General features: G+C 40.2%; 2 protein-coding genes across 3 annotated transcripts; one reads left to right on the forward strand and one right to left on the reverse strand.

Moving 5' to 3' along the window:
- Positions 1-4,402: 4,402 nt before the first annotated feature.
- LOC114147647 (growth hormone secretagogue receptor type 1-like) lies at positions 4,403-11,256 on the reverse strand. 2 transcript variants are annotated; one of them, XM_028022157.1, is made up of 5 exons: positions 10,849-11,256; positions 10,215-10,489; positions 8,261-8,436; positions 6,501-7,353; positions 4,403-5,416 (listed from the first exon to the last, which is right to left on the reverse strand). In XM_028022157.1, the coding sequence occupies exons 1-5, from the start codon at positions 11,001-11,003 to the stop codon at positions 4,848-4,850; spliced, it is 2,028 nt and encodes a 675-aa protein (XP_027877958.1). In that variant the 5' UTR covers positions 11,004-11,256; the 3' UTR covers positions 4,403-4,847. The 2 variants fall into 2 exon arrangements, with proteins under 2 accessions (XP_027877958.1, XP_027877960.1); XM_028022159.1 differs by having other exon boundaries at positions 10,215-10,493; positions 10,849-11,255.
- A 324-nt stretch (positions 11,257-11,580) lies between these two features.
- eci1 (enoyl-CoA delta isomerase 1) lies at positions 11,581-16,028 on the forward strand. The gene is made up of 7 exons (XM_028024142.1): positions 11,581-11,706; positions 12,186-12,296; positions 12,646-12,773; positions 12,847-12,993; positions 13,891-14,012; positions 14,092-14,270; positions 15,381-16,028. Exons 1-7 carry the CDS (start codon positions 11,664-11,666, stop codon positions 15,545-15,547), a joined length of 897 nt encoding a protein of 298 aa, XP_027879943.1. The 5' UTR covers positions 11,581-11,663; the 3' UTR covers positions 15,548-16,028.
- Positions 16,029-16,338: the final 310 nt, after the last annotated feature.

The following is a 16,338-nucleotide window of genomic DNA, read 5'->3' on the forward strand; positions in this document are numbered from 1 at the left end:
ACCTGAACAATACAGTAGCTGAACAGAATGGGGTTGTGGTTATAATTAATGTCGGTAGTGTTCACAGCCCCTCCTTGAAGCACACAAGGCAGCAGCCATATTAGCTTAGTACATTAGCGGTAGCATCTCCTGAAAAATTACACTTTACTAAAACTGCCTGTCTCAGTCTCACCTAAGACAACATCAAACAACCCAGAAAGTCGCCACCCATCAGTTCTCTTTCAAGATTCTAGACTTGGTGCAAGTGGTATTTCTTTTTAAAATAAAACGGGGTAAATTGGGTGAGGGGCAGCAGGGAGGGGCTGGGGGGGCTAGTAGGTAGCTAGAGGTAATATGCTAGCACTACATGGTGTAAGATTAACAACGGCCCAAAACCGTGTTTTAAATCAAGCTTTAAGATAATGTATCAAACTTCATGCGCAAAATAAAACATACTACAGAAATATGAAAGCATTACGCCTCCATGGTCGCCAGCCTGGGTGACGCTGGTATTTCTTCAATATGACGGTTGTGTCACGTGATTAGCTGGGTCCTGGAATCTGACATCCATTGCTAATGTCTGTGACCTGAAGTAACGTCGCCACTTTTACAGCGAATTTTTAGACGCTGAATTTGAGACAGCGAATTTGAGCAAGTTGAATTGGAGGACACTGAAAATATTGCATTTGAATTTTGAAAAGTTGAATTTTTTTATATGCTCAATTTTTTTAACACTGAAAATTTAAACTGTGAAAAATATGTATATTGAAAATTTGATCACTTTGAAATAGGAATGTGAATTTTTTTAATACTTGAAAATTGCAACCATGTACAAATAATGACACTGAAATTTTTTTTCATGTTAAAAATATATTCTGAATTTATTTTAACACTGAAAAAGTTAGCACTAATATACAATATTCAAATTTCAGAGGCATTTTTTATTCAAATTCTGATGGCACATATTTACTTCCATAAGGAAATAAGTGAACCAAAGCGTAAGGGCTTGACGTGACAGGAAACAATCTGATCCAAAACATCAAAAGACTTATATATGCTACAGACGAAGAAGCTAAAAGACCAGATCTAAGCTAAAGTACAGAAAACAAGGCAGCGATCAAAATACAGACACAAATGAAATCCAATCACCCCAGAATTACAGTTTCACTGTAATTGCCACTAGAGTTTCAAGTCTTCTTCCGTTTTTCTCTGTTTTGCACATTCGGAGACTGACATTTTTTTCTTCCCATTTCTTCACAAAAAAACTCAACTCATGTTTTGACACAGATTCTCAGTTGGATAGATTCTAGATTCTAAAATGACCACAGATCAGACGCATCTGTTTGTGGCTCTTTCACATTTTTGTCGCACACCCCCATCTGCTGGTAGACAGCTTGTCCTTTAGCTGGACCACAGTCTCTTAGACCAGTTGCCTTGGACGAAGCGCTCTCACTTCATTGAGTTATGCAGAACACGTAGTAATGGAAAAGATGAAAATGTTAACCAATGAACTTGCTAATAATATCTGAGAAGCATCCATAACAAGGCTGCCTCTGAGTTCATTTGGACATGTTGAGTTTTTTAACCCTAATGTTTTTATACTGCACTGTTTCTTGATGTCTACAGTCTACAAACCGTAACCTTCCTTTCAAACATGGTCTGCCTTTTTGGATACATGACTACATGGGAGAGTTGGATTTGTGGTACACTGTCTTACTTCTAAAGGCCAGCAGAGAGCAGCATCTCTTCATCTTTGTCAGCAAGGCTGTATAAGGTTCCTTTCAGATGGGAGAAGATAGATGTGGTAAAATGTGAAGCCAAAGACCCTCAGAAAATCTGAAAAATAAGCCCCTTGTTGAATTATCCTAAAAGATAACTACAAAGTAAACACCTAAATTGCCTTTAAATAGCAGTCTCTTCAATAGGATTTTGACAGCTTATAAATAGTATGAAGGGTACTGATAATTTCCTAACTAATACACCAGATTCTATGTTGGGCTTTGAGGATTGACAGACATGAGGAGAATTTGGATAGCTGAACCATCCAGTGTTCAGCTATCGGTGGTAACAATGTTATGATGGATCCATAAAGCTGAGGCAAAACAGTACCGGAAAAACCACCCTGGACAAACAAGCATCAGATGACACCAACGCTCTTTGGGTTATGGATCTAGAAGCTGACAACAAGACGCATCAGTTGCAATTACTCTACAGCACATCCGAGAAAAAGTGTGTAAACCTGGACCCCATCGGGCCCTAGAAAATAGTAAATCTTCTCATTGAAAGGTAAATAAATTAGGATAGTCATTGTTAACATGTTAGCTTGTGATTAATCTAAAAAGTTTAAGGCGTTAATATTAATCACATTGCCTATTTTGAGCTAAAAGCCTCTCCTCCGCGGAGGGCTACATAGTTCAAAGCAGTGCGCTACGCGGTTTTGTACAGTGGCACAATGTAGAGACGCAAACGCGACACGCGAGTGAAAATATGAACGAGGAAAGTCAGACTTGATGAGCTCAACGGCAGTTTCTCTTAAACAAAACACTGCGGTTAGTGCGGGCGTCCCACGGTCTGTAGACCGCGATGCGGCAGTCTGTAGACCGCGATGCGGCAGTCCCGAGTACGAATCCCGTCTTTGGTTCTTTCGCCACATGTCTTTCCCAGCTTCTCTCTGCTCACTCTTTGTCAGTCAGATTATTGTAGAATAAAGGCAAAAAACCCCAACACCATTCTAAAGAAAAACAAAAAAGGAAGGAAATCTGGATAAAGGGAGCCAACCTTTTGGAACGGCGATTTATCGAAGCACATCCCGGTTTTTGTAAATTTCGTTTGAAACACAAGGTCTTCTTTTAAACGTTCCTGAATATGAAAACCTAAAAAAAACTAATTTGTTTGGTTTGAGATAATAAAACATTTTCTTAAACATTTTTTGAAAATGTGCATTTTCATGTCAAGCTTATGAAATTATAAGCATATTGACTAATCGTGATTAATCATATCGTTGGAGTATGATTGATCTGATTACATTTTGAACTGATTGATAGCACCTAAATAAATACAAATAACTATTGTAGTGCACTTTCTGATTATGTAGTTTGTACTGTGTCTGTCCATAATAATAATAACAATAATAATAATAATAATACAGTCATTTGTATGTGAGCAAAGTAAGAAAATTCACCATTACCACTGGAAGCAGTCTTTAATAGGTAAATGTGAACATGCATACAAAAAAACTGTAAACATTTTTACAGTTTATATTAAATCTTTTAACATGTCAAATGATCAGAGCATAAAACATTCAGCATCCACCTTTGATTTAGAGCCAAAGTGTGCGGTGTACCAGTTGTACATTAACCGTAAATTCACCGGGAGCAGAGAAAGCAATGAGAAACATTCATCACTGTCCATGTCTCGTCATGAAGGAGAGTTTCATGTCCATTTCAAATCAAAGTCTCAAGACCATATTTCTAAGAACACGGTACTTAGAAAAGAAAAGAAAAAAATCTTGAACACCAAGCAAGAATAGGCTGGATTACAGATCCAATCTAATCAATTGTCCCTCGGCCCGAGGCCACTGCATCCGCTGAACTTCAGGGAATCCATCGTCAATCGTTACCTGCTGACAGTCGGGCCGGCATCGGAGGAAATGTCCTTTACACAAGACATGAAACTCTGCCATCAAATAAAGCCATCTGTAGCCGTATCTGCCACATCAGTGTCCATAATGTGATTTATGTCACATAAAACACATCGACCTGAATGAAACTACATGAATCAATGAAATAGCCCTGCCTCGTTTGGCTGTGTGAGCTGAGTATGTGCGAGTGTGCTTGTGCGATCAGACTTTTTTTTTTTTTTTTTGCATTTACGCACAGTCTACTTAAATATGCATATTGAAGCAACCTTGGCATTTTTAAAGAGATTTAAATACTTATACTCTTAACCTTGGCTTAATCTTTTCCAGATCCTGCAGGACAGGAACCAATGAGAACCACAGTCACTCAGTCCTACAAAACTACCAGGTTATAATCTGAACTTATTGAAAAATTATGTAACACGAAGCATCAAACAACAAACAAGCGTATGGAAATTAAAATGATTAGAGATCACAGATATTTATATGCACTGTATAAATAAGAGACATAACCATTTAGTTCCTGGTCATTGTCATCAGACAATAAATTGCATTAAAAGTTTTCTTCTTGTGCTAAAATATATCTCTTAAAAAACAGTAGAGATAAAGTTAAAAAAGATCATTTGAATGAATCAGTGTTATGAGGATTGTTTGTGTTTTTAACCCCATTTTGTTTTGTTCTATTTTTCTCGTTTGTATTCATCATGTGACATGTTTTATATTCTCAAATTTGTTTGCACTTTTGATTAGCATATTCTTTAACGTGGTTCATTCAATGAAATTGAATTCAATTCAGAAATACTTTATTGATCCTTAAGGGAAGTCATTTTGCAGCTCATGTTACTCAACATTCTTCAAAGAACTGCTGTGTCTTCTTTTCCACTCTTACCATGTCAGCTTGAGTTGACCAATTTGTAACTTCAAGTTTGATGTCCTGAGATTTATATTGAAAAAAAACATACATATTTATTCCTAATTTCATGTGCACTTTTGCTTAATTTCCTGTGGATTTGTTGGGAATTGCTGTATTAATCCCCTCTGCCAGAAGACTGAAAACTTGTCTTCTGGCCTTTTTTTTATTTTTTTTTTTAAGAATACTTAAAAAAATTCTGCCGAATCAACACAAAAATGGTTTTCAAGATATAACAGTAACCTTCGTCCATGCCATTCCGGCGCTAAGCCCTAAATCTGTGGGGTGATCTGGAGAGAACGTCGCAGCTCTGCTGGTAGCTTACAAGGTGGTGGTGGTGGTGGAGTGCCGAGCCGTGAGCGTGCGCAGGCGGTGTGTGTGTGTGTGAGGGTGTTTGTGTATGAGGCTGTGGACAGCCAGTCTGTACCTGGCAGACATCAGGTTATAAAGTAACGGATTGACAGCGGCGCTGAGGTAGAAGAGGACAGAAGACGCCAGATTAAAATACTGAGACAGATAGTACAGAAAGTACATGTGAGTGTCAGGGTGAGAGTGTGTGCTGTTTAAGAGAGCGTCGAGTGCGACGTCAACATAAAGGTCGGGGGGCGTCGCGGTGTACGCGCTCGTGGTGGTGGGAGGGCCGGGACTTTGTTTGACCTTTTGTGGGCCTCCAGGAGCCGCTGTCCTGTTTGGCACTTCATACGTTGTACTGTTGTGAGACTGTCGCTTTGTCCTAATTTTCTCGAGAGCGCCGGTGTTCGCGTCAGCGTGGGACGTGGCGTTCATGGAGGCGTCTTGTCTCTCGACGCTGGAGCCGAGGGAAAGGGATAAAATAGTCCGGCCGACATGGAAGGGAAGCCAGCAGAGCACAAATGCCAAGACGATCACTCCTGGTGGAGGTAAAGATGGAGAGGAGAGAGAATTTAAGAGAGTAAAGTAAAACCTGCACACACATGCTAAACTTTTTACAGAATTTCAAGAAGCTGCTTCTTTAAAAAAAAAAGTTGTCCTTTGTACATATTTTACTTGTTGGCGTCAACAAGTAAAATATGTACATCAAAGTAGCACAGACAGACAAGTTATAAACAACTTGTTAGCATTGTGACAAGCTAACAAGTTGCTAGCTCTTATAGATTGACCTTGAATTAACATTTCCTTCCCATGGTTGTGTGAAACCAAAACCAGAGAGCTATTGTCAGCTTTGAATGTGACAGGACGGGATTTGATCATCTGTACTTCAACACATAAAATGAAAGAATAGAAACTCATCGTTGAGTTGTTGCCCATTTCTGGCCATTGAGTTAAGAAACAGAGATTTACAATCAGGCTTGCCAGAAACACTCGCTTAGAAATGATTAAAAAAGTCTCCACTACTATATGGAGTACATTACAGAGTGTGGCAGGGTTTGGAGAAATCGGTTAAAAAGAAAGGACAATGGCAGACAAACAGAATAAAAAGAAATCACTGTAAGTGTACTGCAACTTGCTAACTGTTAGCTGGTAGCAACACCAAAATTAGCATCTACTTTGAGGTTTCATAGTGTGTTCGACGGGGTAAACATCCCTGCAGTTTGACAGCAGAGTTGGAGTTTCATTGGAGTTATGAAACTCCAATGTAGGATGGTAACTTTAGTGTTGCTAGATTGAGCAACCAGTCAGAACGGCTTGACTGGACACTGGGGAGTTGACCAGGAACCCCTTCACTGACCAGGGTGACGAGGAGCATTCAAAGAAGTATGAATGACTATAGACTGCCAATTCAGCCTCAGGACAGAAGTTTTCATTGTGATGCTTTATCTATGACCAAAGACAATGTTTCCCCAACTTAAGACAGTTGACTTTGCTTCTCACTTGTCTTGCTCAGTCAGTGCATATCGTGCATAAGATATTTATATCACAAATTCATACATTTCTCTCGCTCATAATGGAGTCTTGAGCTTTACACAGTTTGAAGGTTCATGGCAAGGCACTCACCTAACATCTTCACTGTGCTTCGGTGACTCTGGTCTCTTCTGCTGCTCTTTGGGCGGAGCCACAGTGTTCGTCCAATGAGGGTGTACACCAGACCCAGGATGCAAAGGGGCACCAGGAAGTACAAGTTGGAGAGAATCATCATGGCGGACAAGAGACCTGAGGAGATGGCGTAGTGCGTACAGCGGCACTCTCTCCTGTCGATCTCTCCGCCACGGCTTGAATCGGCTCTCTCCTCTCTACCTCCCCCCTCATCTTCTTTCTTTTTGTTTTGCTGATTTTTCTCAAATTCCATCTTCCTTTTCTCCTCATTTGGCTCATCAGCTTCTTCTGTTTTATCTTTAATGTCCCCTGGTTTCCATTCAGTTCCCTCTCTTGATCTGCTGTTTTTGTCGTCAAGCCATATAAAGCCTGTGAGGTCTTCAGCCCATTCTTCTTTCTCCTTCTCTCCCAACTTTATTTCCTCCAACCGTGGATCCAGCAAAGCCATGACTGCGCCTCCTCTCTCCGCTATGTTCATCATTATCCCTCCCTGTTCTCCCTCTCCGCCCAGCCGGCCCCCATCCTCCCTCCACTGGTTGAGCCCAAACTCCTCTCCCCCGACGTCCTCCACTCCGACCATAATCAAGACGGGCGATGCGCTGACAGCCGCACCCAGCCACAGGCAGCCGATGATGACCCTGGTTCTGCGGCGCGTCACGACGGTCTTGGCTGTGATTGGCCAGCACACCGCCACGTACCGCTCCAGGGACAGGAAGGTGATGTGGAGGATGGTGCAGAAGGTGCAGCACTCTGAGAGGAACATAGTCAGCTTGCAGGCAAGGTCTCCCAGGGGCCACGGTCTGGGTCTCCAGAGCTGGAGGAGACAGAACACGTCCGATTAGCCGACACATTGATGAATATGTGGAAGTGGAAGGGAAAGAAGAAGATGATAAGAAAAAAAGATGGCATACAATTGTCTTCCACCTAGTTTGGGCTGATATAATTAAATTCAGTTTTCTTATACAGCCTAAATTCACAACAATGTCGTCTCAAGATGCTCGTCGTTGACTTTACAGTCAGAACGTACAGTAGGGACAGCGGAAGGGAAGGCTTCCCTTCTGGAGGAAGATACTCCCAGCAGAACCTGGCTCAGTGGAAGCGGACATCAGGGAGGTCATACCCTGAAAAGGTTCTATTAGTTACCTTCAGAGCTAACTTGGTAAAAAAAAAAACAGCCCCTCGTTCAACATTTGGTCTGGACAGCAAGTACTGAAAATTGATGTTCAGGGAGGCTCTCTATTCAATCTATCAGGGGACCTATGCACAAACATTAGTCTGTAGATGTACAACGCTGGCTCAGGTTAATGCCAATAGACTGGCCTTCACTTCTGCTGTAAATACGGAAAAAAATTTTCTAGTTTAAAAGTTTGCATTACTTTAGTTTGTCTATGAGGCAATGTATTCATTAAATCAAAATAGACTGTGAACATTTTTGCAAGGTTTTGTGATTATTTCATTGGTACAGAAGAAATAAAAGAGTGTCTTAAGACCACCGTGAGTGTAGCACAACACTGGAAAGAAAGAAAACTTAATTCTGAAGGATTCTCCCTGAGGGGACAGCAGCAGTAACTTGTTTAAGCAATCATCACTGGGCAGACTGAGATTTGCAACATGAGCAACATGGTCTGTTCCTTTCTCTCAAACAGGAAGGATGCTCCTTAAGAAAAGAAAAAAAACATTGTGGCTGCATGTAGACAGGACCGGGTTCACCCTGAGTGTACCTTGTACAGATCCAGAGGGAGCAGAAGGAGAATCAGCAGGTCGCTGACGGCCATGCTGCTCAGGTACAGGTACGTCGAGCTCCTCATGTGCGGACGAAGCCACACCACCAGTATGGTCAAGGTGTTCCCAAGAAGGCCGAATAACATCAGTGGAATATAAACCATCGTCACGCAAACTGGAACAAGAGCATAGATTGACGTGTTTTAGAAGAACTAGCCTTTTTGTAGTTCTGAATGTTCAGATTGGGTTTTTTGGCCGAGACTTTTGGAAAAAAACAAACAATAAACCAACAAATGATGAGCAAACAAGCTATAAGTGATGTTGTATCATTAAAATGGGTCAAATTTTAAATCCAATAATAAATAATAAATAAAGCTACAATATCTCCTTAAGATCTACAAAACTACAACGATTTTCAAAGTTTGCATATATTTCTTTAAATGATTGTCACACTTTGGATAGTGATAATATATTTGCTCCAAAAACATTTAATGCTTGCACCTAATGTTGATCTCCAACGGATGGGATGATAAATGACTGGGACAAAAGAAAGAAGAAAAAAGGAAAATGTCAGGAATATGTGGGTTAATCAAAATGTTGAAGCCCATGTCTTTAGGTTCATAAAAAAAGATTTTAATCTAAAATTCTATTGCATTTTTTTTAGATTGGAATAATTTTAAGATCTTTAAAGTCCACTTTAGTCTTAGTCCTTCTCAGACTGGCCATTAGCTTTAGCCTAACGGACCGTCCAGGATTTAAACAAAAATGATGATTTGAAAAAGAAAAAAATAAACAGCAATGGAAAACATCTGACAATATTGTGACTGGCTAACCAATGTTTTCCTAGAGTCTGGATTCTGTTTGATATTCTGCAGTTTGTAATCTAAAAGACAAAAGAAAGAAAGTTGCCTAGTCGCTGGGTTCTTTCCGTTTGACGTCGTTGGTGGGTCTACTCATCTAAATTTGTCCCTGGAAGCACAAAGGAACCCTCTGTCACTTTGAAATATTTCATGTGGGAGGATTTTTGGGAGAATAGAAAATATTACATGAAGATGTGAGAGTAACAGATAGAATACAGATGATTTGTTACCACTGGGAGAATACTGCTGCTAGCAAACCATTAACCGCTAACGCTGCCATCTGCTCCAAACAGTTGGCTCTAAACTAAACGACTACTTTGCTATTTTATTAGTGAGTCAGCACTTCATTTTCTCCAGTTTAGAATCTAAAATACTTGGACTCAACGTGAACTGGATTGTCCTAGAGTGAGCAGGGGAGATTGAAAACACAGTTTTATATTTGTGAAAATGTTATTAAAAAACCAAAAACCAAAGAGAAATTAAAAACTAGAACAACCAAAGTTTGTTGCGTGCATGGAAACAGCAACATTAACATTAGTTACACTCAATACTGATTCCACGTTCCTTAAAATACAGTTTTACAATTTGTGAAATCTTCACTCTCTGAAAACTGAAAACAAAAACTAACTGATTTCCCTCGAAGGTTTGTCCAAATCTCCTCTTGTTACTCATTCATCTTTCTTGTGTCTACAACCAGATGACTGATTAATGACTGAAATGACAGTGGATTGTCTGAATTGCCTAAAAATCATACAGCAAAAATTGACATATTCTTTGAAAATAGCAATCAGTTCCTCTCTGTCCAAAGTAGACAGTGAAATGTAACAACAATGACAACAAACCTGAAAATCTAGCCAACTTTTGTTGAGGGACAAATTCAATCTTTTCAAAGTGTAACAATTGTGCTCAGAAGTGAAAATAATCAAAATATTTTTCATTGCAGTTTGTATTGCTTCCAATTTTGACCTAAAGTCAGAGAGACTGTCAGCGGCCATCTTGATTTGGCTCTATCATCTAAGGTAGATAGTCCTCAACTTTAGTTCAGATTTCTAGAATACATAAAACTTTGTTTGTTTGTTTGTTTTCTACCTACCTAACTCAATCAGTCCAAACATGGGTTCCCCCCAGTAGCAGTCCTGGGTTCTGCAGTCCTCCTGGAGCCTTGATGCTAAGCTGCAGTTTTTGCCTTCACAGCCACTGCTCATGTCTTCCAAGTCTGCCAGATCCATGCTGAAGCGCAGGCGGGGTTGAATTGGCAGAAGGAGGCAGAGGGGAGCAGCATGTCCCCCAGGATACGGGCAGCAGAGGTGACGCACGGCGATGGATTTCCTATGACACTCGATGGCCACCAGCCATGAGGAGGAAGAGCTTCCTGGGCAAAAGGCAGGGAGAAAAAAAAGAAAACACCAAAACTCATTTATTTCACATCACCTACTGTAATGCATTCAAAACATGAACTAAGTGAGCAAATGGAGGAAATAGTGTGTGGCATTTTCAATTTTAAGCACAAAACTTTAAATTACACATAAAGGAGGAAAGGTTCTTTTTTTTTCAACATTTTCAGGTGAACCTTTCCACTGACTGGAGCAATATGGCTTTACAGGAAAATTCATTGATAATAATTAGGACTAAAAGCTGTTCATTTATTCTTCAAAGTCAGCTTTCACTCAAATTTCTACTCTATTGTTTACAAATACATATTGTAAATGTAAATATAATATACTCACTGACTGAGAAGAGCTTCAGCAGAGAAAGGGGCGAGCTGACTGTGATCGCATAAATTTACATCATTAATGACTAATCTCATCTTTAACATAAATAACAATGAGAGAAAATCAAGTTGGTAGTTAACATCAGTCCAGCACCTCCTGCCCTTAAACATTAAACAAAATATAATAAATAACCCTAAAAACGGAGCAATAGCTCCCAATGAACAGCTGACAGCAGTTTACTGTTGTAAAATAAACGGACAACATTTTAGCTAATGTTAAAAGCATGTACGAAACATGGCAAAATTATACATGAAACACTGTATTTAATTAAATTTGTCTAAAACATGGGTTCAAATATAATTCTTGTAAAGAGAACAGAGAGCTGATCCTGATCATACCACAGCTACTAACGGCAACAGAAGAAGGGGACGAGCTGTCAGTTACTGGTTGCTAAGGTAACCACCAACTGTCAAAAGAAGTGCGCCAACACATGTCAGGAGAAATATATATATATAAAACAAATTTTAACTAATGTATTTACTAAAATTACTAAAAGATTTGATAATGTATTTACTAAAATGTGCCGTGCATACTCACTTTTATGAGATACATTTGAATTTGTATGTTAAATTTTCACCATTTATATTACAGAACTTTTATTATTAAATATTATTATTATTATTATTTAAAAATAAATCCTAAGAAAATAATCCTGTGTCCTGTGTCGTTTTAAAGCATTATTCAGAGCGGGCAGAAGAGGGCGCTGTTTCAACAAAACAAACTCGCTTCTCCTGTGCGTGCTGTAGAAGAAGATCTTCTTGCTACTCAAAATGGCCTTGAGAGCTGCTCTGAGAGGCAAGAGTGGCTTAGCAGGTTTGGCTTTTATCACCGTTTGTGTGCAGTTATGATATAAGTGTCACCATATTCGTTGTTATTTACCCCTTGACCACCTGTCCGTTGTGACCTGTCTGTTAGCAGCTGCTTGCTTTGCTGTTTGACGTAGACAGAAAGTGGAGCAAAGGTCACATTCTGTGTTGTGAGCTTTTATTATTTAGATATTCACGCGACAAAAATAGTCAAAATGTTGTTTCTTTTATGCGTTTTCATTGGCATTTTCGTATGAATAGTCCTACGTTTCATGCTAAACGAAATAGCTTCCAAATGTACAATAACATGCATGTATTTCCTATATTTTTAGAGTAAATTTGTGGCTTAATTCACTGACATATTGAAGAACTTTCCCTCTCGCAATATGCTGTTTCTTTAAGCTGAACAGTAAACGTAGCACAGATTGGACTTGTCCTGTGTCTTCAGACACGGTGAGACGGCCTGTTTTTGTGTTTTTGCTGAAGGTCTCCTCTCCTGCAGCAGTCATGGCAGGCTGTGTCCGTCCTCCAGCTCCATCAGTCAAAGGAACAACTCCAGCTCAGCCAAGCTCATCGTGGATCATGACCAGACTACAGGTGCGACTTGTTTTTTTTATTGCCATCCATTTTCCTCCGATGCGAGGTTTGGACAGAAGAAGACAGAAGACTGTTGTTTACCCAATTTAAAAAAAAATATATATATATTGGGTTCTGTTCAGCAGACTGGGGTGGTGAAATAACATTTTATTTTTATAGTAACATCTTTTAGTCTTGCCACATATTCTCAATGGGATAAATAAGGCCCACCCTTATTAATCCCATTGATTAATAAGGATTAATCCTGGACAAAATCTAATAAACGTGAATGTGGGATTGCATTGAGACACGGCCTCCATGTTTGGAGTGTTCATGCTGAAGTCCAGCATCTCTTCTTCTCTGTGTTCAGGCGTGGCCGTGATGCACATGCAGAGTCCTCCGGTCAACAGCCTCAGTCTAGACTTCCTCACAGAGATCTGCATCACCCTGGAGAAGCTGGAGATGGACAAAGGCTGCAGAGGCCTCATCATCACCTCGGTACCGTCTGCTTGTGTAGATCAGTGTGGCGGTGGTAAATAGTTCTGTGAACCTGTGGCTCTGTTGAATCCAGAACCAGCCCAAGGTGTTCTCCGCCGGCCTGGATATCCTGGAGATGTACGGGAAGAGCCCGGAGCGCTGCGGAGAGTTCTGGAAGGCCGTGCAGGAGATGTGGCTGAAGCTTTACGGCTCCAACATGGTCACCATAGCAGCCATCAACGTACGTAAAAAAAACAAAGCATGGATTCATGTTTAAATTTGAATAAACGTGACGCGTCATCTCCATTTGTCATTCTAGTCCGCCTTGAAAAGCAGACCAGAGTAGATCGTCAGGATCCTGTACACACACTGATAGATCAAAACAGAAATCATTATAAATAATTGTTTTGACTCAAAAATTGATTTTGAATCCAGTCACAACCACAAAAATTTGGTACCAAATTGTGAGTTGGTTAAAGATTCACATCCCTCCTATTGATAATACATAAATCACAAGTCTTAAACTTTGTCATAAGGGAACTATATAATCAAGTTTGTGTAGATTTTTTTTTTCCTTTCTTTCTTTTCACTCGCTGGAGTTTTCTGGCAAAAGTTTGTGTCGTGCTCAGACATCTTCATTGGGTTGTGTACCTCAAGCCCCTTGAGGCTATTGTTAGCTAGCTGCTAATGTACCTTTGCTAGCTGCCTAGCTATCTTTTCAGCATCTATTGTTGGTAAATTCAAATGTATCACCGGTTGGCTGGATGATGCTTGTTTTCTTCTCTGCTCACATTATGTGCAAAAAAACCCCCAACAAGTTTAAGCTAGGCACTTAAAGTTATATTCATGTTTTTTCTGTCTTAAATTTGATTGAAAGTAGCATTAAAAAAGGTCTTTAAAAGTCTTAAACTTGACTTTCTGAAACCTGCAGACATCCTGTTTGAGCCTGGGTTTTGACTGGGCCATTCTAATACTTTTAGTTGAATCCTTTTCTCTTCCCTTTTGCTGCCTCCAACCAACCGCAGTTTCCTGTGTACAGGGACGCTTTTTTCTCATCCTGACTCATGGAGTTGATCCCTATAATGTTGACAGAAACTGGGACGGCTGACACTAAACCTTCCATTCTGTTTCTCTTCAGGGCTCCAGTCCTGCAGGCGGCTGTCTGATGTCGATGACGTGCGACTACAGGATCATGGCGGACAACCCTCGTTACAGCATCGGGCTGAACGAGACCATGTTGGGCATAGTGGCACCTTTTTGGTGAGGAGTTTTCTCTCTTAGTGCGCTGACAATAGGTACCAGTGCGTCTGATCTAAGCGATCCCATTCTGTCATCTCAGGTTTAAAGAAACCATGGTGAACACGGTGGGCCACCGGAACACAGAGATGTCTCTGGAGCTAGGGCTGCTCTACAAGCCTGCTGAGGCCCTGAAAATAGGACTGGTGGACCAGCTGGTGCCTGAAGACCAGGTCCTCTCTGCTGCCACTCAGACCATGACCAAGTGGTTGGCCATTCCAGGTAATCACCACTGAAGCACTAGTGGTGCTTTGACTTGATATGGATTCAGAGGTGATTCATACAGGAACTGCAAATTAAAGGTACAGGCAACACATTTCGGCCCTGAATAGACGGGACTAATGTACACACAAGACGTCTGCGCATGCTTAGGAAGCCTAAAACTCATGTATCTAAAATTAAGGCCTTAAAATGTCTTGAATTCATTTTAAAAAAATGAAGTTGACCATAAATATGTTAATCACAGTTCTTCAATTTTGTCATGGCAGGACTGTTTTTCAGAAATTTTCTGTCAGGCAAAAGTTTGAGTCGCACGCAGACGTCTTCACTGCAGTCGGTGACTCGAAGCGGTCACTAGCTACTAGCATACTAGAAAAGCTAGCCAGCTACTTTTCAGTGTCCATCATAGGTATGATGGGTAAGTGCAAATTTTGGTCACTGTTGGCTTGACAACATTCGTCTTCGCCATTGGCTCATTTTTGTTGCCAACCCATACGATGCTACGTAGCATTAAAAGAATTAATATGAACAGTAACATATTTTTTGTACATTTCTGTTGCGATACAAATCTTAAATTTCATTTGTAATGGTCTTAAAAAAAGGTCTTTAAAAGATCTAAATTTGAGTTGGTGAAACCAGCAGAAACCCTGACAGAAGTCCAATGGAAATTTTAACAACTGAGTGATAAACATGCAACCCGACAGCAACTCCAAACACACTGGTCAGTCATGCAGCAGGCTTGGAGCCTGCCGCCCACTTGTGTTGCTTGCAGCACATTATGGCAGGTGTCTATTTAAACCAGTGGTATCCAAATTTTTTGCCAAAATCATAAAAAATGTAAATTGTAAATGCAATACTTTCTATAAAAAATTTTAGACAAACTTTTTTTGCCTTTTTAAATTTCATCTGCTCAATAATAAACTGAAATTCAAGGTCGAGACCCGTTTGCAAGGCTTCCATTGTTCTGTTTTTTTACCTAAAAATGACCTTCAGAGCCTTATGTAATTTTAAAAACTGGCATGTCATACAGATGACATCACTCTACGACAACAATTACAGTTTTTAATTAAATTGTAACTGTTTTGAGTCAACGGCTCTTCTGTTTCTCTGCAGAACACGCCCGACAGATCACCAAGTCCATGATGAGGAAGCCAACGATTGACAAACTGTGTTCCAACAGAGAGGCCGACATCCAGAACTTTGTCAGCTTCATCACAAAAGAGTCCATCCAGAAGTCACTGCGCATGTACATGGAGATGCTGAAACAGAAGAAGGCCTAGGGATCACAGTCACACACACACACACACACACACACATCAGAGGAACTGAACGCAGAACTTTATAGCTCATCTTTGTGTGTTCCCATGGGAACGACCCAAGAATTAAATACAGCAAAGGTCTGAAGGGTTTATTTTAGGTAAAACGCACCATCATTGGTTTTTGCTCTGATTTTCTATCATCTTGACTTAAAAATAAAATCATATTAGTACCCTAAAGTTGAGCCTAAATGGTAAAATACAGTGAGTGAACAATGATGGAGCAGTCTGCCAGTTTCTGATACTTTGGGACAGACGAGCCTTTGACCTATAAGTGCCTGTCTTTCCTGTACTTTACAACAGCTGTGGTAGCCATTGATCCATGTAGATTACCTGAAGCAAAGCCGAGGTCGCCTCACAAGATTTCTTCTTCTTCTTTTCTGCACACTTTCTGTCCGTTTAACAATGTGAAATGTCTCAATAAAGCTTTGGATTTGTACAGTGAGTGGATGAAAGTGTTTTATTTACACATCCAAAGCTGCTGTATGTAACTTTTATAAACAATGTTTTTCTTTACATATTTGTTAAAACAACCAATCAGAGCCAGGAGGAGGGCTTTAGCACTGCCAGTCAGGCTCAGCTAAAATGTGCTAATGGCGGAGAAACAACTTACTGTTACATTAAGACCGTTCATCCGCCCTCATTGTAGCATGGCAGAGATCTGGGTTATGGTATTAAGTATTTCCTTATTTGTAAAAATGACACCAACTATAACGTCACAGTGCTCTTCATTTTAACAAAGAGTTTTGTAGAGT

The sequence above is a fragment of the Xiphophorus couchianus genome, chromosome 7, assembly GCF_001444195.1.
Source record: "Xiphophorus couchianus chromosome 7, X_couchianus-1.0, whole genome shotgun sequence".
In the NCBI taxonomy this organism is placed as follows: Eukaryota; Metazoa; Chordata; class Actinopteri; order Cyprinodontiformes; family Poeciliidae; genus Xiphophorus; species Xiphophorus couchianus.